The following is a 25,871-nucleotide window of genomic DNA, read 5'->3' as shown; positions in this document are numbered from 1 at the left end:
CGAAATCATTTTGAGGCTCTTTCCGTGCATTTCTTTCTACCCCTGAGCATATGGAAGATACATTCCCAGTTCAACTCATATTTTAACACACAGCAGGAGGCAGATTTGTTAAGTGTCAACCTCATGTACAAGCAGCAGATCAATTTCACTGCAGACGCAGCAGCTGGAGAGGAAAGCACTGCGTTTGCCTTGAGGGAATCCATTATCTGCATCATATGTTAGGATAGGGCAGGGTGGAGAAATCAGAGAGAATTGTGAAGCACTAGCATGAATCAAACTCTTTTGTAATAATGTTTTGGTAGGTACTGCCTTCTTGACAGAGATGATGAGAGCATAGAAAGAGATTCATTATTTGGTTTACACAACAAATGGGAAAATGTGTGTGAGCCTCTGTGTGCTGTGTGTAACTTCCTACCCATATAATTGAATGCACTTCCAACTTGGGAACTTGGCCTAAAAATGTCAAACTCCACTTTTCTGAGATTAGTGCAAAGGGTGTTTCCATCATGATTATGGATGTTGGCGTTCTTTCACTTTTATGCAAATAAAATTAAACAATGGAAAAATTCCAATTTTAATTCCAAAGTTTGCAGAGACAAATATCAAAGAGAAATCAGGGAGAAATATGCCACATTTTAAGTAGATATTCTGACATTATTTAACATTTGTTTGTTTGTTTGTTTTTAGGATGGGCCTCCTATAGAATATGACAGACATTAGGGGTGGGCAGGGGTTATAGATCATGATATGAAGGCACAAATTAAATAAACCTGAAAAACTTAAATCACTGGAGATACAATATACTACTTTATACTACTTAAATTGTATGTTATGTTATGTAAATTTAATAAATAAATAAATAAATAAATAAAAAGTCTTCAAATATAGATTTATTCCAATTCAAGTTACACAAGTGATTTAGTTTGAGCAGAAAGATTTTCTCTTTTGTTTATGATTAACATTTATGATACAGGAGGTTTATTAAGCTGCAGTCACTTCAAGACTGAATGCACGGATCTAATGCACTGATACACATCCGTTTTCTTTCTGAACTGTTCAGGTTCACTTAAGACGTACACAACTGTGATTTTCACTGTATATTTGCACTTGAACACTTTAACATCAGTTGTTTGTAAAGCGCAATGCTTAAAAACGAATTCAAATGTGAAGCTCTCCTGGTGGCGCAGCATGGAAAAATCATGAAAACATCACAAAAATCTCTACCGGTTGACAAATTTATAACGATTTATCATTTCTGCCAGTATATTGCACGCCCCCAACATACATTATTGGAGTGGTTTCAGTAAGCCCTTGTCATTTTTTTCTTCCATGTTTCAGACAGTCAGTGACTAGACTGTAGAAACTGTCTGAAGGGCAACCAGAAGTCACTTTCACTGAGAGTTGGCAATTTTAGACGACATGAGCAACACAGACCACTGCTGATGTGACAAAATTAAGTAAAGGTTAACTATATGCAACTGTACACTGATCAGTGATCATCTGCCCCAGCACTGAATCTGTTAAATTGCAATTAACATTCACGTGCAGTACACAAATCAAAACTGCAAGTTCTACTAACTTGATCTTTGCATTTGTTAACTTACAGCTTTAAGACCCACAGCTGAACAAATGATTGAACAAGCAGTAAGTGATAATCCTTACATGTGCATTTAGCTACAAGTCAACTAATGGATGAACAGTGCATCCCCTAATTAATATTCATGAACTAGGCTGATAATGACTTAAAATTGACCTGATAATGACTCACATCCCTTAATAAAAACTAAGTAACCTCTGACACTTTACCATTAGACACTGAAGGTAAGACATAGTTAAACAGAAGACGAAAGGTATTTTCATCTTTTCAAAGGTAACAAGTAAACATTAATAACATTAATCACAATTTAATTTACATTTGTTGAAAAGCTAAAAGTGTAAAATGCTATAGAATTTAGTAATGCTGCATCAGAATGTGTCTGTATTTCCAAAAAGATCTCTAAGAGGTCAGTTGGATTGGTGATGAAGATTTTAGTTGGCCTCTGAAAGCAAAATCAGGTGTGAGACAATATCTATAAGGCTTATTATAATATTGTAACTAATGAGCAGATGGTATAGCAGAATCTTTTTTTTTTTTTTAGACTTCAGGATGGGGTCAGATTAAGTTGCATGTGAGGTCAGCACTGTGGTTAATGCAACAACAAATGCTACTGAAGAAAGCCAGGATTGTACATTGGTCAGATTAATCTTCATCATCTACTCTCACCACAATACATATACAATAACACATTCAGAATCTCAGTTAGAGATTCAAACTTGTTGAAACCGCAAGGAAGAAATTATGTTTGTTATCACTACTGGAAAAAAAAAATGACCAGCCAGTGGATGCAAAGTCAATTTTGGTCAAACTACAGTAGTTAGAGCTGACAGACTAGCACCACGCAGCAAGCATTCAGCCATAAACCAGCTTGTCCTGGTAAGACTTGTTCAGCAAGGCTGAAGTGACTAATGGTGAACTAAATAAAGCCATAAGCATACTTCGGTTTTGTGTGCGAGACAAATTTCATCATCAGCACAGTGCATTTGCAGTCAGATTTTGTCACGTGTATGGAGGCTAATCGGGACAAAAGTCTTTAAACTGAATGTGTGAAATTTGAGCATGTCAACACGTTTGTCCGTGTTAACATGGAAATTTTGAACATGTTTCTTTTGTATTTGTAGAAAGGCACATTGTGGCCATGTTAAGGTATCAGTTTCTGCTACGTTTAAGTAAAGAAACACCGTTTTGCTGTGTTAACATGACCAATATTAACGTATCTCTTAACATGCGCACATCCAGGTCATGTTTCAATGTGTGACACATTTTAAAGCAGATTTACCTCTACATTTACACACATATTACTCCTTTCTTTAGTTTGCTGTGGCATTGTTTTAATAATATCGGTAACACTTTAGAATAATGGTCCGTTATTAACTATGCAAGTAATAGGTAGTACTACATTAACACTGAGCTTAATATTGTTAACTAGTATGGAAGCAATATTAACTAAGCAGTAAGTAATAGCAAACATAGGACAAAAGTAGTTCCTTGTTAGGTATTCAGTAATTACTAAACAAAATATTTGCATTGAGAACTACTTGCTAATTATGATCAATTAATAAAGAATAACCACTTAATTACTAATCACAACAGTAACGTCTAAAAGTAAACTACTGTCTTGTTTTATTCTAAAGATGGTGATAAAATGAAGCTTACACCTTAAATGGGCTCTTTATGGAGACTAATTTACGAATATTATATGCCCACAAATAAGTTGGCTACAGATTGAGATTGTGACTACTATACTTTTACCAAAAAGTAGTTTATTTCAAACTTAAATACAGAATAATAGTAATAATGATTCTGATTAATTTAAAATTGTAAATAACTATTAAGAGATGCTGACAAAACCATGACTGGATTAGTTCACTATTATGAGCTGTATTCAGTGTCAGTTCAATATGTCTCTGATTCCAAAACACCTAGATAGTGACAGTATCCTGGGAAAGACATTTCTTTTAGACATGAATATAAACAATGATGGTCTCTTGTCAAAAAACAATTTGCATCCTTAATAAAGACACTGACTGCATTGTGTTAAGCACAAAACAGCATCTTCCAGATTACAATGCCTCAGAAATGTATGGCTGTACAGTATATGTCAGATATAAAATATATTAAATTATTTAATAAATTACATGTGAAATCAATATCAACACCTCACAAATTACTCAAGGATTACCTTGTCAGCCCACAGGAACCAGTGATCTGGACCATTACTGACAAGATAACACTTGAGTAGTGGGTGGTTAATGTGTTTTTCACTTTAAAGGGGTCATCGGATGCAAAGTTCACTTTTACATGTTGTTTGAACATTAATGTGTGTTGGCAGTGTATGTACACATCTACCCTATAATGATAAAAATCCATGCAGTGGTTTTTAATTAATCTGTAAAAATAATATCCCTTTTTTCAAATCGAGCCGTTCTCAGATGTGTCACACCGACAGAGGCCGCTCCCACGATAGTTGATTGAGCGTCTTCAGTGCTCAGACCTGCCTTAAATCAGCTGTAACAGTCTGAACTCCATTGTTTGGATGCCGGAGCAGTGATGTAAGTTAGACAAGAATATCTCAGACTGAGCGATTGAGGTGTTGTGTTGCTGGATGTAATAATGAACGTAGTGGTCGTCGTTTACTCCCTGACATCTGAGCCGCTGAAGATGCAGTGGATTATGTTTGTTTGTGAAGGGAATGCGCCTCCCGATCTACATATATCCATCTATGTTCGCGCAAATCATTCATGATCCAGCTTCACTTACAGCAGAAGTGAGTATAAGGGTTTTTTCGCCTTTCGCCTTTCCTTATAATGTGCTCGTTAGCAAGTTAAAGTAAACAGGTTCGTCACTCCACAGAGAGAAGAGAGGGGCGGGACGAGCAGAGCTCATTTGCATTTAAAGCAACCTCGACCAGAACAGGATGATTTTTGCAGAGCTGATTTTGGCAAGGTAAAAAGAGTGTTGTTTTACACTACCATTGAGAATTTTTTAACCAAAGTATATTATACACTTTTCATTAAGACCCTAAAAATCATATCAACTTGGGCATCCGATGACCCCTTTAAAATAATGGTCCAGATCACTAGTAGTTCCTGGGGACTGACAAGGTAATGCTTGAGTATTAGTGAGCATTTAAGTTGTTTAACTTGTTAACATGTCTTTCATTTAAAAAAAATATTGATCCAGATCACGAGTAGTTCCTGTGGGCTGACAAGGTAATTAGTGAGGGATCACCATTTCACAAGTAATTTAATACGTTTTTATATGTTACTGTTGTGATTACTAATTAATTGGTTATTCTATTAATTCATCGTAGTTAGCAAGTTGATCTTACTCAGGATATTTTTCTTTGGTAATTACTGAATACCTATTAAGGAACTACCTTTGTCCTAAATGTGCTATTACTTACTGCTTAGTTCATCTTACGTCCATATTAGTTAGTAGTATTAAGCTCAGTGTTAATGTAGTACTACCTATTACTTCCTGCATAGTTGTTAACAATGGACCATTCTAAAGTGTTACCATGATATCTACTGTGCTATATAATTAATTAATGTATACAATGTAAATCAAGACTTTTCTACCTGCGAAAGAACGCTAAACTAAAGAACTAAAAAAGAAAATGAAAAACTATGACATCAGACATCACACATGTATAACATGTGTGCATGCCATTGTACCATAATGACATTTGATGTTTGTATGCTTAAATATTAATCATACAATCACGTGACATATGAAAATGTAGTCTCAAATACAGCAACTTCATTGGCTGCTGTGCATGCTGTCACGTTAAGGTGGACAATCATTGTGTGTTGACATTGTCAAATTTCACATGGTTAAAGACTTTTGGCTCCGCCTGCCTTCCATAGCAGTCAGACTTTTTTAAACCTGTACACTCACACTTTTTGCCACTTTTGCGCTAATTAGTTCGTCCACAAGGCAACACCGCCCCAGTCCATTGTTTTACAGTCGAAATAGAAATCAATGAGATGAAGCAACATCAAACTACTGGACACGCAACAACAATATGCAATACCAATATACATGTACGTGTGTAAGGGATTTAATAAGAGATTCATGAGTCAAAGACATTTTTTCATCAGCTATATCTTCTGGAGAGAAATAGCGCAGACACTGAATAAGGATGAAACTTTTGGTGTGTTCCAAACTGGATATATGAAAATAATAACGGGATATGAAAACAATCATGGCCGCCATATTGAAGGGTCGTTCCAAACCGAAGTGCTCAAAATTGGCCACTTCAAAGGGCCCTTCGGAATGAAGGATTTCGAAGTGTACAATTGATGGACACTTAGGGCCCCCATGATCCTTTGCGCTGATTCTTTCCATGATGAAGGCGCCTCCGTGTGGTCACGGGATGATGACGCAGAAGGGCACTTCAAGAAACAGTTGTTTGGTCCCCTACACCCTTCAACCGTTCAAAGCTCTCAGTCCAGAGGGTAAACCCTTTGAAGGGATTAGGGCAGAGGGATGAGCCCTTCCGAATGAAACACAGGGTTTCTAGTGCGCCTGTGTTTGCATCAAGTGTGCCTTACTAAAAAAGCGAAGCCAAAACATTTCGCTCACCCTCTCATGGCTGACTGCAGTATAGATCATAAACCCCACCCTTTCCATGTCAACAAATGCGACGTGAGCCAAACTAAAAAATCAAATTACACTGTAAATAGATTTTTCCCAAAGATGTTCAAGTGTTGTTTTTTTCTAATAAGTTTGCTTTCAGTTAGATGGCAAGGTCTATTTATAAAGCAGATTCATTAACATGAAGTTATTACTTATTTAATGGTACAAAAGCAAGGTGTGACATCATGTAATCGAGTTTTGAGGTGGGACCTAGATACTGCGGATCCAGATCATGATCACTATGCACAGAATCTTACTCTAAACGACGTCATCATCAGTGTAAGAAGACAGTGGGTGTTTCTGGAACATTGTGGCTTCATTTTTCTACAGTAGAAGGAAGAGGAGATGCACCTTTTTTACAGTCTATGGTTCGCATATGCTATTAGATGCAGTATACTCTGAAATACAGCGAGTAAGTTTAGCTGTATGCAAGAACTTAGCTTTTGCATCAAAACTAAAGTATGGTTTTACAGTAAAGCAACTTTAGCCACCAGTTCCAAAGTTTCATTACATTAACAAAAAATCTTCCCAGCATTGTGACCCTATAACAAAGCAGATTTTGGAAAAAAAAAAAAAAAACACAGAATGATGAATTCTTCACACTAGTCGTAGCATTATTCTCCGCTCCCCTCCTCCACCACGCCTGTCTCCCGTTAGCGTCAGATCCATGACGATCTGTTTCGGTCAGTCTAATCTCTGTGTTCTTAATGCAGAGCTTTATGAAAGGACTGGCATATCAGAATACCATTTCTAAGGAGGGATTATCATTCCCTGGCAGATGGAGTCAGAGGGGGTTGAGGGGGAGACACATAAGACGACATGGGTGAAATTGTCATGATGTACAATATAAAAGTGGACCCAGACAATGTTAATGAAGCTACTTTATAAACAGACCTTGCCGAGAGACACGCTACTCATAATTTCAAGTAGATGCTGTTCTAAAGATGCAGTAAAAGTAAAGTAGCTCAGCGCATTAAAGCTACTTAAGAGGCTAATATATTGTTAAATATATATCTATTCTATGATGTAATTTCTAAAACAAAAAAGGAGGTTTAAAGGAATACATCTTTATTAGGTAGACATTATCAACACAGATAATTTACTATAATAACAATGTTAAAAAAAAAAAAAATTTGGTTAATTACATTTAAACTAAATTTAAATTAAAAGGACAGTTTGCTCCAAAATGTAAATATTGTCATCATTTACTCACTATAGGTTCTACCTCCATAAGATTTTCATTGATCTTTGCAAACTTATTATATATATATATATATATATATATTATTTTATGAAAGATTTCTGGCCCTCCATTGAAAGTCTATTAAAAAAACATGCTTCAATCTATATGTCTTGAGATGCTTAAATGTGCTCCATATTACCAGATTTACCATATTAGTTTATATAGTGTTTATAATGAAAGTGTAAATTGAATCTGTTCATCATATAAGGTAATTGTGACTCTTCAAAAGATTTGGACTAAACCAATCAATTCATATGAATTTCTTTTACAGTCTTTTTTTCTGAACTTTTTTAAATGTTCAGAGTTTTGGTGTAATTGACTTTGAATGAAGGCACAGAAATCTCTCAGGTTTCGTTATTTGCTTTTTAAAAGAACTCCTTATGACTTAAAAAAACAGCATTGTCAGAATTTTTAATTGTGGTTGAATCGTCAAATTAAAGGGACAGATTTTCACCACTGGTGTCACAAAATAGAATAATGAAGCAAAAATAATGACTGTTGCAAACTGGTTTCACAGAACACTTCCTATCTCATCAGAAATATACACAATATAAACACACAATATATTATATGGTTAGTTATGTGAAGACGGGGCTGGAATAAACTGGGGGAATGTAGCGCAGTAATAATATCAATAAAAAGTGAATTAAAATTAAAGCTGAATCATATATTCTCAGATCAATTCTTAAGTGCATTAAGGCCTTCCTGAGGAAAGTACGGCATCAGAAAACCAATACTCGTACATGACGCCAAGATCAGATCCAAGTAATCAGAGAAACCGTTTTTCCCCTGACAGCTGCCATACTGAGCTTTGATTACATTTCTCTGATATTTAATTGACTCAGTATGATGGTGTGTGTTTTGAACAAGGAAACTGCTTTTCTTAAAGGTACAGTTCACCTTAACATGAAAACATGTCACCAGCTACTTTCACAGTATAGTTTGAAAGTAGTTTTTGTAAGTAATTTACAAAGTTTTTATTGATCATATCACCTTGCCTTGAATTCTCGATACTTCTAATCTTTTTAAGATTCAGTATGCAAAAGCATGCAAACCTCTGGATTTAAACCACAGTTTGTACATACTGTAAATGTATCATGAATGCACTGAGAGAGGAAGGCAAGACAATGACAATGCCAACTTCATTTCATGTCTTAAAACTTAAGGAACACTAGTCATATGGATTTACAAATGTTTGGAGTCAAATGAGAATGAGTAGATAATGGCAAACATACTTTTTGAAGTTCTGATGCCTGTAATGCAAAAAAAAATTTTTTTTTTTTTTTTGATGTAACACTTTAAAATATGATCTTAATTGTTAACACTAGTTAACATGCACAAACAATAAAAAATTGTAACATTTCAGATTAGGGTACAGTATTCACTATTAGCTAGTTACTTTTTAGCATGCGTTTTGAGTTTTTTTAGCAAATTATGAGTTTTTTTAGGGAAAACTACTTAATAGTGAATATTGTGTTCCCTAATATAAAGTGTTACCAAAGATTCTAAAGCATTTATTAATTTTAATGTTAATTTCAACACTCATTAACACATTATTTAAAAAAAAAAAAAAACACACAAAAACATTATACACTAATACATTATTTAAAATATAATATTCCTGAGCTTACATGAATTAACATTAATTTTAACAAAGATCAGTAAACATTAACTAATTAATAAAAACAAGAAATGTAACTTATAAAAACAAATGAACTGAATAGGTGATTTAATGCATTAACTAATGGACCTTATTGTGAAGTGTTATGTTATGTGGTAATGCTTCACAATAAGGTTGCATTTGCTAACATTAGTCAATGCAACAGTAATTTATTGCTCTTAACTAATAATGACTAATATATTTTTTACATCATTTATTAACCCTTATTAATGCTGATTAATAACAATGTTAATATTTACATGAGTCCATAGTGTATTAACTAATGTTAACAGACACAAGTTTTGATTTTAAAAATGTATTAGTAAATGTTAAGGTTAATTAAGAAGATTAATAAATTCTGTAGAAGTATTGTTCATTGTTAGTTCATGTTAACTAATGTTAACCAATCAAACCTTGTAACACTTTATTATAAGTACCAATTCTCAGTATTAACTAGTTGCTTGTTAGCATGCATATTACCAGCATACTGGCTGTCTATTAGTACTTAAGCATATATCAGCCGGGTTTCCATCCAAAGTTGCGAATTTAACTTATGCAGAAAATTGGAATATCGCATAAAACATTTGCGAACAAGCACTTGTTTCCATCCAACAAGTCGAGAACAAAATCGTCATTTCCTGATAAACCGCCACTTAATCACTAAGAAAAGTAGGAGAAGCCACTGAATGTGATAATTTTCAAGTATAATAAATTACTTGCGCCTCAGAGCGAGCAGACAAAACAAAATAAATGCGGCCATTGCTTTCAGAAGTGGATGTCTGCTGTTTGGGAACGCTGTCATGTAAGTCAGTTCTGGGAGGCAATTATACAGAAATACTTTGATGGCAGACTTTGCTCGGGCATTTCAGAATGACCATAACAATATTTCAGATGCTGAGGAACGAGATCAGTCCACTGGTTAGTCAGGTTTTGCTGTCTAATAGCGCAAAGTCGAATGACTTTTTTGATGCGCGTAGAGAAATTTATTCAGCAAATGCGTTTCCATCTTCCATTATTCACATGAAGCCAAAAACCACCACAAGTGAGTGTAAAAACTTTAAGGGTTAATTAAGGGACTTTAATTCGAAATTTGCTGTTTCTATCCCTCGTTTCTGATACGATACTTCAAAATGCACACTCAAACAGAGTGATTGAAACACAGCTACTGTCTTATTCTGCCTATTTTAGGTCTCTTAATCCACACCAGACCTAAACTTAACAACTACCTTACTAACTATTAATAAACGGCAAATTAGGAGTTTATTGAGGAAAAACTCTTAGTTAATGCTTAGTTAATATTGACAATTGGACCCAAAAATATAGTATGACCTAAAACATTACTGTAAAGTGTTCACTCTTTTTTATCTGAGTGAATGAACTCAATCTCTTCCACTTCCGTTGTGATACAATTTACTGACAGTCAACGTTCTCGTTCTCATAAACACACACAACATTCCCACAACCCCCACCCACACTCCCCCTTCACTCAATTAAAATGGGTGGTAAAGGTGGAGTTTGAAAGAGGCCTGCACTCAGCTATAAATATGAGTGAGTGATGTTCACTATGTGCTGAGTCATGTGTCTGCAGGCCGAGCAGGACTCCCACCGGACCACTAACAGAGTGACAGAAACCTGCAATCAACACTGATATATAGAAGCTGCGTACCATTAAGAAAATATGACTAATCTATTTATCTATCTAACTGTCTATCTATCTATCTATCTATATGCATGCATGAAAGTCCCAAGGTACTTACAAGCACAAGCACAAATCTGGTCTACATGGGAGGTCAGAAAGCAAGGAAGACGCTTGTGCTCTTAAAAGAAAAAACTAATTCTGAGGGAAAAAATGGAAGCAGATCTTCTGGAACAGTGTGCTGTGGTCAGAGTCAGAAGCGGAGCATGATGATGTGATTGTTGTGATTTGGGAATGTTTTGCTGCTTCAGGGCCCAACTAACTTTTACCATAAAGTCGGCTAAGAAGAATGTGAGGCCATCTGTAAAAAAATTAATACTGAACCGTAAGTGGACCTATGGGATCAATTTTCTGCCAAAGTATTGCGGTCATGAAACAGAAATGTAAAAACATTATTTTAAAAATGTAATATAACGGTCCTGTACACAAACCTTTTACCCCAGCTGGGGATTTGGTTATTCATCTTCACCTTAGCATCAGCAGTTAATTAGGTGCACTAGAGAGACGTCAACTGCCCTCTTTAACTCACGGCTCATGAAAATACGTACCTCTATACAGTGTTCGAATTGTGTCAAAGCTCTTGGGGGGTCCACCTAACCAGACCCCCCTCCCCCAAAAAATAAACCTTATATAAATATGATTCATATTTTTGTCTTGTCCATGTTATCTTTGTGAAAACCCAATTCTACAATAAAAGCTTGTTTTACAATGATCAGTGAATTAGGTGTACCATACAATCACTAAGCAATGAAAAATTAAATATCTAGCCGAGGAAATTAATATTTTCAAACAAGTTTAAAGTGATTTTTACCTTTTGTGGGCATTTTTTAACCTTAATAAAGCCATTATTGTTTTCTGAAAGTGTGCATTATCTTTTGCGTCACATTCTTATATTTAATTAATAAAGTCACTAAGAATAATAAGACATTTTAGGCTGTTATCACACAAATAAAATCATTATCAACAAAATTAATCTTTTCAATATAGAGGAAACACAAACGCTGCATCTGAATTGGCATTTAGATGTATTTACTCACTGTTTAATGCAGGGCATCAATGCATTTAATATGCAGTTACAAATGCATGAAAAATGTTTTAATACTTTAATCCTAAAACGTTGAATGCTGATATTTAAAATTATTTTAAAAAACGGAAAGGTACCTTAAATATGAAATGACAACCGCCAGTAGGTGTCAGTAAGTCACAGTTAATAAGTGAGTCATTGCGATTGAACCGAATCATTTGATTCATTCAGGAACGAAACACCGTCATGTTGTTTAGAGACGCAAAAGTGCAGTGGCCGTGTTTGGAATGATTTTTGTTGGCAAAATAGAGTAAAAATAAGGGTACTCTTCATGTGATATTGATTAACTATATGCAATTATATAAATATACATTTTCTGCCCCCCCATATCCTGAATCACGCAGTGAGAGAACGCACTCTAAATGAGCACAGTCAGTCTAGCTGGTGTTTAAGCACTCATAACTCCTCTTATAATCAGTGAAGCTGTCCATACACTGTATGATAAATAAATCTCTTACTTACATAGTTCGTACATCTGCACTTTGTTGCTTATGATGAGGGAATTCGCGAGTTCAATGACTGTTCTGAACGCCTCTGATTGGCCACTGCATTCTAAACTCAACAGAGTCGTGTGTGATTAAATTTAATACAGCAATCGAATCTTTTCATTTCATTTTTATTTTCACTACTCTTGTGTTTGAAGTATTATATTTTTATTGAAAAACCAGTTTTGTGCAATATGATTTATTGTCTTTAGAGGTTTGATTCATGCTTTTTTTAAAATTAGTTTTTACATTTTTAATTTACTCTGATTATTTTTCAATCCTTGACCATGTTGCTTGCTATTCTGAGAGCTTTGCATTCATTTTTAAGTTTTGTGCAATATATTTTTATTTTCATGTGTTTTTACATTTCTGTTTTATGCTTATCCTTTTTTGATCTATGACCACAACACTTTTGGCAGAAAACTGACTCCATATATGGGCCATTCAACATGATAATGAAAACAAATCCACAAAGAAACGGTTTAAAAGACAGATATTGAGATATATGCGCTTTATTTAATGCTGAAAGTTTCTAATATGAGTTTGAACATCATTTCGAGTGTCAATGAATAATTAACTTCAGATCTTAAAAACAAAGGAAATATGAATGTTAAGACTGTAAACTCAATGAGAACAATCAAGTGTATTCCACCACAAAAATAGTTTCAGTCACTATGTTTCTTGTTTTACAACATTAAAATGGTTTCATATTTGTGACTCTGGAACACAAAACCAGTCATAAGTAGCACGGGTATATTTGTAGCAATAGCCAACAATACATTGTATGGCTCAGAATGATCGATTTTTCTTGTCTGCCAAAACTTATTAGGATATTAAGGAAAGAACATGTTCCATGAGGATATTTTGTAAATTTCCTACCATAAATATATTAAAACATAATTTTCGATTAGTAATATGCATTACCAAAAACTTAATTTGTTACAACTTTAAAGGCGTTTTTCTCAATATGTTGATTTTTATTTTTTTTATTTATTTATTTATTTATTTATTTTTTTCACCCTCAGATTCCAGATTTTCAAATAGTTAAATCTCGGTCAAATATTGTGCTGTTATAACAAACCATACATCAATGGAAAGCTTATTTATTAATGATGTATAACTATCAGTTTCAGAAAATTGACACTTATGACTGGTTTTGTGGTCCAGGGTCACTTTTATGAATTCGATTAAGTACTGTATCCATTTTGTTGCAGAGATAGCCCCGCCCATAAGCTTTTCTGATTGGCTGTTGTTGTTTTTTTCTATTGATTTTCTTATGTCTTGTAGCCACAAGGCATCTAGTGTGGATGGACAAATGTTTATATTTTATATATACGCACTGAATTCCATCTGGTCAGGACACGCTAGTGGCTCGTACATGCAAAAATCTTCTAGTTAAGGCCTGTTCAAACTAAGGTCAATAACTAATGATAATGACATAGTTAAAAAAATCATTCTCAATTTGAAAGTACACCACAATTATAATGATAACCGCACAGAGGATTGATGTTGCTGTAGTCATTTTCATAACATTTTTTTCCTGCTGATGATTGATAAAAACTGACAGCCAATCAGAATCCATCCTGCTTTGAAGAGCTCCATGCAGCATCTAAGAGGCAGGGGACAAAACTTAAATGTGAGCTTATCATAAACAGAATGTTATTGTGAGTTGATGTGGATGCTAATCAGTGATGGGAATAACGGTGTTATAAATAAATGGTGTTATTTTTCTCAGTAACAAGTAATCAAACGCAGTTACTGTTACTGACATCAAAAATGTGGCGTTGCTATAATTTATTATAATATTATTACGACTGTAATTTTTTATTCATCTGAATGGATGCGCATTGTATTTGACGAATTGTAAATTCTAGTGTGAAAGCACATGACTAGCTGTCGCTTTGTCTCACACACACGCAAAGAAAGATACAGAGCGAGAGAGTCTTATATACCATGCAGAATTGACGTGCTACATGTAAACAATATTCTTTGTTGTATTTTCCTGTCAAAATAGTGGAGTTCCTTTGGAATTCTTCAGCTTTTAAGAACTGCTGGTTTCTCTGGTATTAAGTGGAACTAATGCACAAACAACAATCTCATTGGCTGGCGCTCACGTATTATCGTCTATGTTTTGATTTCAGCAAATCAGTTTGAGCAAACGCAGACAACGTGATTAATATTCATGAACCCAGCAGCTCATTAATCCTTGGTGTGTTTTATATTGTTATTTGTAGTTGAATTCATAGTAGTTTTGTTCTCTTATCAGTAATATTTTTAGTTTTTTCCCTATAGAAACACTAAATTACAAACAATATCTTTAGCACCACCACCAGTCCTAAGTTCAGTCAACATGACAAATATGCATTCATACATGCTTATTCTATTTAGATATTTAATATTAGTCTGGTGAGTAAGTTAAAAAATTATTTTCATTTAAATTTCATTCATTTGTCTTATTTAATATTGGGGGAATCCAAGTGTTTTGACATATTTGACATATTTGAACTTTTTTTTTTAAAGTAACACTAATTACTTTACCTGGTAATTAGTTACTTTTATCATTATGTAACTCAGTTACTAACTCGGTTACTATTTGTGAAAAGTAACTAGTAACTATAACTAAGTACTTTTAAAAAGTAACATGCCCAACACTGATGCTAATGCTAATAGTGATCATTCTTGGTGAACGGGCCATTAGAATCTGACTCTTTCCTGGTATGTACTAGGTGAAAATCAGTATGTGAAACGAGTATGTCCAAATTTGTAGTACTCATAAAATAGTAGGTGAAAGGCATCCAGATGACCTCTGATGAGATTCTTAAGTGTGCATCTGATGGACACTTTGCTATCCCATGAGGTCAGTGAAGCGATGACAATGACAATATGACAAATGTTGTATGTCTGGATTGCACTCATACTATATAGAGCATAGTTTTTTATGGTTGTGAAGTTTGCACCTTGGTAGATAATAACAAGAAATGCCCAAAGGGAGCAATACCAGTGTTTAAATGTAATTTATTCCATTTTCTTTTGTCACTGTTTTTTGTTAAATCATATCACCTTTACCTATCAATACTGTCCAGTAAAGTATTTTTACAGCACTGCACACAGTAGATATGGTCTCCAGTTAAGGATGAAGGTGGGTGAATTAATTCATTTATTATTCACTCTGTCTGTCTATCCATCCATCTATCCAGAATAATCAGCAGATGATGTATTTAAGCTACATATTATTGACAAGTCCATCAGCTGCAGTAAGCATTATCTGCTTCAGAATTGATGATAGTGATGCTTAGCTCAGCACTGAGGTCTCCTGGAATTGTCTATTCTCAACTAGTTCAGTGGCATGAAGAGAACTACACACTAAGAAGTGGTAAATGTCAAGTTTTATTCGTGTAACCAAGCTGAATCACTGCCCCTGCGAAACATCTAAACAATTTCACTGAGTTTAGAAAACGTCTTCATAAAATGCGAAACGAAATCGGTGTCTACAAACACTGAGAAGACTGAGAAGAAGCTGACTGCAATAAAAAATAATCAGTTAAAAATTCCTTAAGACGTAAATAAAACAGGGGCTTTGACTTGAGAAAAAAATAAGCTGTCATTGGGGCGTTACCACTGCAAAAGGTACTAACATGTATCATTTAAGCACTTAATTGTACATTTAAGTTACAAAAATGCACCCTTTAGGGATACATATGGTACAACGGTGTGAAAAATTTTGAAAAGTTACTGGCACAGTAACATTTTTTGTACTTTCTTCTGTAGGTTGATTTCTTGAACAATCTCAAAGCATTGCTCTATTCAATTGAGCTGTCCGATTTGTCACTTCTTTCCTCAACTAATGATGTGAGTTCGAAATTGTTTAGAAGTTCTTTAATTACACTTTGTAACTTTTAATTGCATTCAAACTCCCAGGTGTGTGCCAACGACACTGACAAAATAATAAACACAACAGAACTACATTTAAGGATAATTTCATTGTTATGTATCACCATATCACCCAGCCCTAAAACCTGCTCTGTGTTAAGGCATTAAGCCATTATAGACATAATGACTTTTTGTAAAGTTGCTTTGAAATTGTGTGCATTGTGAAAAGTGCTAAAATAAATATGACTGAAACCTCTTGAAAGTAATTACTGTATTACTGTATGCAAGTATGTACCCAGATGTTAATAAAAACAACTGTTTATTTAACAGCTTGGATCCAAGCTGGATCTGTCCCAAAAACAACTGCCCTCAAAGAGCTGTCTTTGCAAAAATGTTATTTAAGGCAACATATGCATCATTTTTGGCAAATCTCCTGCAAACAGTTTACCACAAAGCTCATTTCTACTGAAAAATAGAAACTTGCTGCAAATTTTGTCCAGTGTTCAGTTTAAGTTGACAACAGGAGTTTGCCAGAACACTGTGTGTTTGTAACACTGCAAACGGCAGCCTGCAAAGACCTGAGCAACACTGCATATACAGCAATGCACTCCAATGCACAGCTAGTCGCAACTTCCGACTTCATGCATCATTTACAATCCTGAAGTTCTATAAAGTTAATTGTTAGCTGGCAACTGTCAAAAATGAAATGTGATCCACAGTACTGTGAGAAGCCAGCTGGCTAGCTGGACTCAACCACACTGGTTTATAAAAGTGGAATCAACAAATGCAATCCAAAAAAATTATAATAAATAACACTGTCAGCATTTTAATTTCAACACTTTAACTTTTGTTATCCTAAACCACAAAGAAAAATATAAACACAAAGCATTTTAAAAAAACAAAAAAAAAAAAAACATGCATGTTTGCAGAGATTTTCATTATACATTACATTTAATTTTTTGTCTGTGTGAACTGCACATGTTGCAATAAAATATGCACTACTGTTGGTGGAAGATTAAAGAGGTACAGTGTATTCAGTGATAGACAAGACAAATAGATGGTGAAAATGTCTTGCCCAAGGGAAGCACAAAGCAATAATTCTCCATCACATAGCATATAAATCATGCTTAAGTAGCATGGAAAGAAAAATCGTAAAAGTGGTGGCTCAGCACAAAAAAAAAATATATATATATATATATATATATATATATATTATGACTGAAATCTGGTTTGAAGACTATGATGTCATCTGTAACTGAGGGGTTTGGCTCAACTATACCCAGATTCAGAGAAAACTGTGAGAAGTGGTGTTTAAAAACCTTTGAAGCCATTTCTCTCAGTTACAATATTGCTGTAGATATTGCATCAGTGTAAAGCCACTTAAATACATACATTCCCAAATCAATCACAGCATTAAGCAAGAATTGTGACTTTGTCCACACTGTGAGCCTGTGCAATACAAGTGCAATTAATGAAAGACAATCCACTAGGAAGGAAAGATGTGTGAACTTGAGAGATGTGTGAGTATGAGAGAGAATAGAGGTTTTCAATAGCCTTGTTTGAGAAGATTTTGCTAGGAAGTTATGTAAGCACAACAAGATATCGTCAAAACTATGCAAACACTGCAATACAGTCCTTGATGAGATGTCATTTTGATGGCGAAAACCCACTAACACCTTTTGGAAGGGATTGCATTTGATTGCTGCTATTCAAAATGACTTTTAAAGCATCCTGCATGGCGGCTCAGAGCTGGAATGAGATACGCCTAACCATAAATATTAAAATGATGCAAGGAAAAGAAATATGCGTAGGGCAGAAAAGAAAGCCTTCACTGCAGGTATATCAAACACTCAACTCTTTGCATTCTATCCCGTAAAGTAACGAATGGCTGTTTATGGTTAAATCAGGCTGGAATGCATAAAACAATTTCTCAGCATGTTAACTACTTTTATACATTTCATATGTAAGCATACACCTCATAATGAAAGCTGACAAATAAGTGATTTCTACATTGAACACATGTAGAAATCAAGGGAGAAAGAGGGATTAGTGATATCCCACCGCAGATCCGGGCACACAAGCACCCTCCTCAGCAAGGTGCTGTAATATGAAACTCTGCAGTGAAAATGGTTTAAGTGTTGGAGCTAAACAGCAGCACATCTCCATGTAGACGAGCAAAATAAAAGTGCAACAAACTCTCTTTTGACTCTCTTTTACCACACCAGTCTAAAATCTTCTCAGTGAAGCATTATTTGATTTTAGGAGAGAAAACCTTTAATCCTTAGTTTCTATACATGTGATTGTTAAAATAGACTGGTTTCTTCCTTTTCTTTGAGTGAGCAAGGCTACCAATACTGTATGTGTACTCCATGTACTAAAGATCAAAACTCATTAAGTCTGCTTAGATCAGCAGTAAGCTCTCCTTGTTTTGAGTTATAATAGTAGAGATGCATTACTTTTAACATAATGCATTATATTTAATATAACCATATTTTAATATGCATGCATGCATTTATGTACTCTTAGCAGGTAGCTCAGCTTAAAACTGTTCTCTGTTAATACATTATTGCACATTCCCTGCTGTTCTGACACATTATAGATTGAATATCATTTGAATTATGTCAAATACAATATAATGGAACTGATTCTAATTTAACTGAATTACTTGTGTGTGTTCGGTGTTTGTATTATTTTACACACATAATGTATAATATATATATATATATATATATAAAAGATGAAAAAGTATATTTGTAAACACAGGTTATTATAACTGGCTGTTTTTTGAATGATTCCTCTCCCTTGCTCGAGTGAAACAATGTTATCTGCAATATATGTATACTGTTTGTATATGCACTATATCTCAACTTTTATAAAAACTGATAGGGATGTTTAAAGGGATAGTTTATCCAAAAATGAAAATTCTCTCATCATTTACTCACTGTGCACAAATTTCTTTCTTCTGCTGAACACAAAAGATGCTATTTTGAAGAATATGTGTAACCAAACAGTTAATGAACCACATTGCCTTCCATAACATGTGAAAGAAATACCATAGAAGTCAATGGGGACCAGCAACTGTTTGGTTGATAAAATTTATGAAGTTCATAAATGTTTGGAACAACCTTCAGGTGAGTAAACGATGACAAAAATGACATTTTTGTGTAAACTATCCCATTAACTCAGCAGTGAGGTCGCCTTAGTACTAGAGGTGAATTACATATTTGAACCTTCTCTCTTTTTTCATGCCCATCACGGTATAGAATAAATGCAGTAGCAATGATTTAATATAAATTTTAATTGTTTTTTTTTTCTCTATATGAGAATATGCACAACATTTAAAAACCACTGATTTGTGTGCAGCTGAGATGATACTAACAGACTCTCGTGTTGGGCTGTTTTGTGCCATCAGCGGACTCTCATGAGGGGAAGCACCTCACCTGCACATGCACGTGTAAACAGCAGCGGATGCCTGGCCCAGCGTGTTCTGCTGCTATCCCAGCATTAATACCTCAGTGCTGTCCCCCTCCCTTCATCCGCTGTCAACTTATCTCTCTTCCCTACCTTGCGCTTTTTATCCCGCGAGCGGCTCCTTTTCTTCGCCTTCTCCTCCTCCTTCTCCTTCCGCTCCTGTTCGGCGAGCGCCTCTAAATCCTTATTCTTGCGCAGATGTTTGGCGGCTTGTGCCATAGTGCCGTTAACAGCCGGCGAGCGCCGTGACGGGCTGAGATGGCTCTGTAGCTCCGGTGATGGATGCTGGTGGTGTGGATATTATCTCGGCTCCTCTCATGCAGTCCTGCAGCACTGGAGTGAGCGAGCGTGTGCGCCGCGTCTCCCTCTCTCTCTCTCTCTCTCTCTCTCTTCTCTGTCTCTCTCCTCCGCTGCAGCACTAGTTAGTCAGGCAGACAGACCTGAGAAGGCTTCATTGAGAGGGATACTGCTGCAGTACTGCGCACCTCTCTCTCTTTTTCTTTTTCTCTCTCTCTCGCACTAATATTCTCTTGTGTCTTTTTTGCGTCGATCTCTCACTCTCACGCCACTCCTCTTGTGGAATTCAACCTGAACACTTTTCCCCTTTTACATGCACCTTCTTGTGTTATATCCTCTCTGGCGTCCTATCTGCAGCAATTAGCAAACAAATAGAGCGACAGACACAGAGGCTTTCTGGTGGGCTGCATCCATTTTTGGGACCTTCATTAATCAGTTTTGACAGTAGCAAACCCGTATGGCTTTACCAGCAACACGGGACACCCATAGAGCAGCTTGTTATTCATTCTAGTGGGTTTAGGATGTACTTTTAATAAATGGACTGAATACATAATTTAATCTAACTTAATTCCATAGGCTACACTCTTAATAAAGGTTGGGGTTTCACAGCCATAAGGAACCATTGGTTCCACAAAGAACCTTTTAGTGAACAGTTCCTAAAATAACCATTTTTTCTTCATGTGAAGTGCGAAAGTAAGATATGTTGTACGAATGTGCGCGACTTCCACTTGAATTCATTAGCCCTGATACGCAAATAACTAAGAATAACAAAGTAAAACTATTTGCGCTACAAACCAGTGTGTTTATGATTAGGACAATACATTAAAGTAATATGATAACAAATACCAGTTTGCATTAAGCAGCATAACTGACCATTTCTGTACAGCTAAAATAAATGATACAAAGTTCGGATGCCCATTTTCCACAAGTTGATATGATTCTTTAGGGTCTTAATGAAAAGTCTATTATATACTTTGGTTAAAAATTCTCAATGGTAGTGTAAAACAACACCTTTTTTACCTTGCCAAAATCAGCTCTGCAAAAATCATCCCATTCTGGTCGAGGCTGCTTTAAATGCAAATGAGCTCTGCTCGCCCCGCCCCTCTCTTCTCTCTGTGGAGTGACAAACCTGTTTACTTTAGCTGCATTTAGCCGCTAAACTTGCTAACTAGCACATTATTAGGAAAGGCCATCGCAAAGATTCATAAAAAAACCCTTATACTCACTTCTGCTGTAAGTGAAGCTGGATCACGAATGATTTGCGCGAACATAGACGGATATATGTAGATCAGGAGGCGCATTCCCTTCACAAACAAACGTAATCTACTGCATCTTCAGCGGCTCAGATGTCGGGAGTAAATGACGACCACTATGTTCATTATTACATCCAGCAACACAACACCTCAATCGCTCAATTCTTGTCTAACTTACATCCCTGCTCCGGCATCAGACATGGAGGCTGGACTGTTACAGCTGATCTGAGGTAAGACGCTCATGTCAATCAACTATGGTGGGAGCGGCCTCTGTGGGTGTGACGCCACAACGACATGCATCAGATTTGAAAAAGGGATATTATTTTTACAGATTAATTAAAAACTGCTGCATGGATTTTTATCATTATAGGGTAGATTTGTACATACACTGCCAACACACATTAATGTTCAAACAGCATGTAAAAGTGAACTTAGCATCTGATGACCCATTTAAAAAATAAGGTGGATAAAGCATCTTTTGTGCGATAGATGGGCTACATGGATTTTAAAAGTTCTTCACAGAACTATAAATGCCAGTAAGAACCATATTTTTAAGACTGTGCCAGTATGGTGCATATTATGTAACTTGACATATGGACATTTATTTTGATAAGTGCTTGCCAGAAGAGGATGGGATTTTCCCAGTTGATTTTTGTTCCTTAAATATCTTCACTCTTTCCTTGTCACAGTCTCTTTCGGCTTGCACTAAGGCATTATTTTCAGTTTGAATGTTTTTTGAATAACAAAACTGACCTGAAATGATTAACACTGTAGACATCGAAGCTGCCTTAACCACAGTCTCTCAAAATAAAGGAGAAAAACATGTTTAAAACACGCATCAAAGAATGCTTCCTCATTCCTGCCCCCTCCCTTTATCCAATAATGCAGCGAGAAGGAACCATGTGGAGTCTGTGTGGACATACAGGATTTGTGTGTGCAGACACGGACATTTTGTGCCGAAATGAAACAAAACCATGTTGAGGGACCCAGTACTCAGAGCCATAAGCCGGTGGCAAGGTTTCCTTTGGGATAGTCGCGTGGGGAGGGGAGGGAGCTTCTTTTGTTTTTCGATTACAGTCAGCATCTGCAGTGTGTATCCTGGAAAGCCTGCACCTGTTCGTTCCTTACTCTCTCTCTCATAAAATAGCTCTACATCTCTCTCAAATCCTACTGCAATCTTGCTGACGCAAGCAAAAAGAGGCTTTAATGACCCACACCTCCTTCCAAATGTTCGAAGCTCCTAAATAGGTAAAGGAATGTAAGCAAAACCACAAATTTGATGTACTGTATCTACATCTTCTCTGTTTTTCTTGGGTCCAGTATAGAACATACGGATAGCTGACGTGAAATACTTATGCATGTTCTACAATTTAAAATGCTGAACTTTCAAAAAAATTAAACAGCACTTTGCTCATTCTTTTATAATTTTAATCTCTTATGACCTCATATTAAAACAGCTGTATGTAGTTTTGTGTATTTGTGTGACTTTGGAGCCCATCACAGATGTGAGTGTAATTCTCTGTTGTAAACTACAGTGGATAGCTGTTACATGTGCATTTGCTCCTGTTCCATTTCACAAAAATTTCGTACCTGCTCAACATTCTCACAGAACAGGCAGGTGAAGGGTGAGGAAAAAACAAAAGTATTTTGCCTTATTAGAAGTCAGTGCACCATCACATTCATTTTATAACTGATATTTTGAGGAAAAAAAAACAAAACAAAACACTTGCTTACAATGTGGAATATTTGGCCTTTTAAATATTTGGGCTGTTGCTCCACTCACTGGACAATTTAAGATGAGGTAAGTCAAAAGGGTGATGAAATTTGGTGAAATTTTAAACTGAAATACAACATTTTTGTTTAAATTCTGCAGCGTAAGACAGAAAGAGCAGGTATCTGTCACAAAAATCAGTTGTCATGCAGAGTGTTACAGTGTCCAGTGTACACGACCACTAGAGGGCAGCGGCAAAACTCTGAGCCATTACCCCTCTCTCTTGGGACCAAGGGTTTTACAGGTTGCATGGCCAGTTTAGCCCCTACTGGTTTGACACAGTAACTGCACCAGAAGCCAGCAAACAGCATGGTTCTTATCATTCAGAAAGCATAATTTAGCATTATTATGGATTCCAGAGTATTTGTTCTAGCAGTTGTTCTATAGTATTCCTGTTATAATGTATATATATTTATTGGACATATGACCATGTTTGTATTTTTGTGGTGCTATCACCATTGTATTAGCATCATTTTCCTGTAAAAATAAAACAGAAAAAATAAAATATTTCAAAATGTAAAATATACAATTCATTTATAATTCAATAACCTTGTCTTTTTTTTTTTTTTTTTTTTTTTTTTTTTTCATTAACCAAGGTTTTTTAATCCGTGTCATGACCATTAAACCCAGTAACTTATGCATGGTACATGCAAGGGTCTCAGAAGGGTTATGATGCAACTATCTGAAATGTGCTCTCTTCACACTGAGCAAACTCCCACACAAACGCTGTTCATAGAGCTTACGTTTAAATATGCAATCTGTATTTAACCCTGATTTTCTTCTAGGGAACTTTATGACATTTCAAGGAATATTATGAATAATACATGTGTGCAGTGGATTGTGTTTGCAAAGTGTTAAATCTTAAAGGGGAAATTCACTCCCAGAACAAAACGTGCAAAGAAGGTCAAACACCCTTAACACAAAAAGGTAAAAAAGCAATGAAGGATTATTTTGAAGTTGAGATGGGGTTTTTTCGACATACCCTAACTGTCTTGAACTGGAGTGCACAGAGTACAAGCAGAGCTATACAAGACAAGCATTTTAGATTATCTGTAAATTTTTGCTCTGGAAGTGAACTAATCCTTTAACTGTTTTGAAAACTGGTAATGCTTCCTAGATTTGAGCAAATACACTACACTTTTAAACTCTCACAAACACTGTTTATTTAATCAAAAATAAAATTAATAAAAATTATAACATTGTAAGATATGTTCTATTGTACTATAATTTTAATGTCATTTATTTCAATCTCATTGTAATTAAATTAGTCTTCACTGTTGCATGATTTTTCAGAAATCATTCTAATATGCTTAATCTTTTCATGTATAAACTATAACTCTTTTTTCAGGACGTTTTGATGGATAGCAAGTTTCTCATTTTTAATCAATTTACTGCGTTTTTTTTTTTTTTTTATTAATAAAAAATATTACTGATCCCAAACGATCTATTTTAATAGCCCCAAATTTAATGCTTTACATTATAATATCATATTCAGTCTATTTTCTCATGAGAATTCATTATAATGTAAGGGTAATGTAACTTAAAGTTTCAATACCTTCAGTACCAATAACAAATGGGATTGCCCCTGTGTGAGGTAACTAGACCATTGGTCACAAAAAATGAGTGGTCAGCATCAGGTGTACAGCAATAGCAGGGGAGCAGGTAGTGGCTTATAGCTGATACTAGCAGTTCTCAGCAGCTGATGTAGACCTCTATGAAGACGTTAGGTGCATCTCAATACTCTAATTGAAGCTTCCTCATTTCCTTGCATCTCTTTCCTCAAGCCTGTAACTGGAAATCAATCAAAGTCATAATGATACACATATTAATTCTCTAAAAGAGGAGGTGAAGATAGAAAGGAAAGGAAGCTTCCAGGAGTGAGGAAACACACTATCATATCTAAAAGTCTATTTTGTCATAATATAAATTCTCAGTTTTATTACTGTATTTTAATTAAACCATACATTTCACATTTCTCAACGGTGCATCTTTCTTTATTAAGACTTATTAATTATGCTATGGTTTACCAAGCCCTAATAACATAATGGTAGCCAGAAATGTTGCTTTAAAATGCAAGGACAGTTTTGTAAATAGCCTAAATAGTGTTTTTATTTTTCCATCCTTGCAATAATTTTTTGATGCTAAATTCTTAAGGGTAAAATGCATGAAACTGTGCATGTATGTGTGTTTTAATAATAATATTTGTGTCACTAAAATGAACTAGCTAGTACATATGAAGAGTTCAGATGCAAAAGCCTCTAAATCCATCTGACATTTTTCTTTAAAATTAGCATTTCTTTCTGGCTACTTTGTATAGGTTTCTATGCAAGTACTTTCACTTCTGTTTGGGCTGAGGCTGGAAGTTAGTGAGTTTGAAGTAGAAGTATTTGATGGACGTGCCCTACGTGTCAGGAGTATCACTCAGTATCATTTTTGACAGAGATGGTTTTTAGCTGGTTTTGCATCTAAACTCTTCATATACAGACTTGTTCCTCAAACATATTGTAACATCAGATGATATCTGTGATATCTGTAATATCTGTCATACATGCCTTTCTTACTCCTTTGTAAGTGGATAGGACAACAACAACAACAACAAAAGTATATGAAAATAAAAACTTTAAAAAAAAAAAATTTATTATTTTGTGTGTGTGTGTGTATTTGTTTTTGCTACATTGTGGGGACCAAATGTCCCCACAAGGATAGTAAAACCTGAAATTTTTGACATTGTGGGGACCGGCTTGTGGTCCCCATGGGTACAAAAGCTTATAAATCATACAGAATGAGATTTTCTGAGAAAGTA

General features: G+C 35.3%; 1 protein-coding gene across 1 annotated transcript in view; it reads right to left on the bottom strand.

Moving 5' to 3' along the window:
• ank1a (ankyrin 1, erythrocytic a) overlaps positions 1 to 20,076 on the bottom strand; it is a 140,518-nt gene extending 120,442 nt beyond the window's left edge. The window contains exon 1 of the mRNA XM_051109689.1: positions 19,841 to 20,076. Within this exon, the coding sequence (XP_050965646.1) occupies positions 19,841 to 19,966 (126 nt within the window). The 5' untranslated portion in view covers positions 19,967 to 20,076. The remainder of the gene's footprint in view (positions 1 to 19,840) is intronic.
• Between the last annotated feature and the right edge of the window lie 5,795 nt (positions 20,077 to 25,871).

Source organism: Labeo rohita, chromosome 5, assembly GCF_022985175.1.
Source record: "Labeo rohita strain BAU-BD-2019 chromosome 5, IGBB_LRoh.1.0, whole genome shotgun sequence".
Lineage (NCBI taxonomy): Eukaryota > Metazoa > Chordata > Actinopteri > Cypriniformes > Cyprinidae > Labeo > Labeo rohita.
This window is presented reverse-complemented; position numbering and strand designations above follow the sequence as displayed.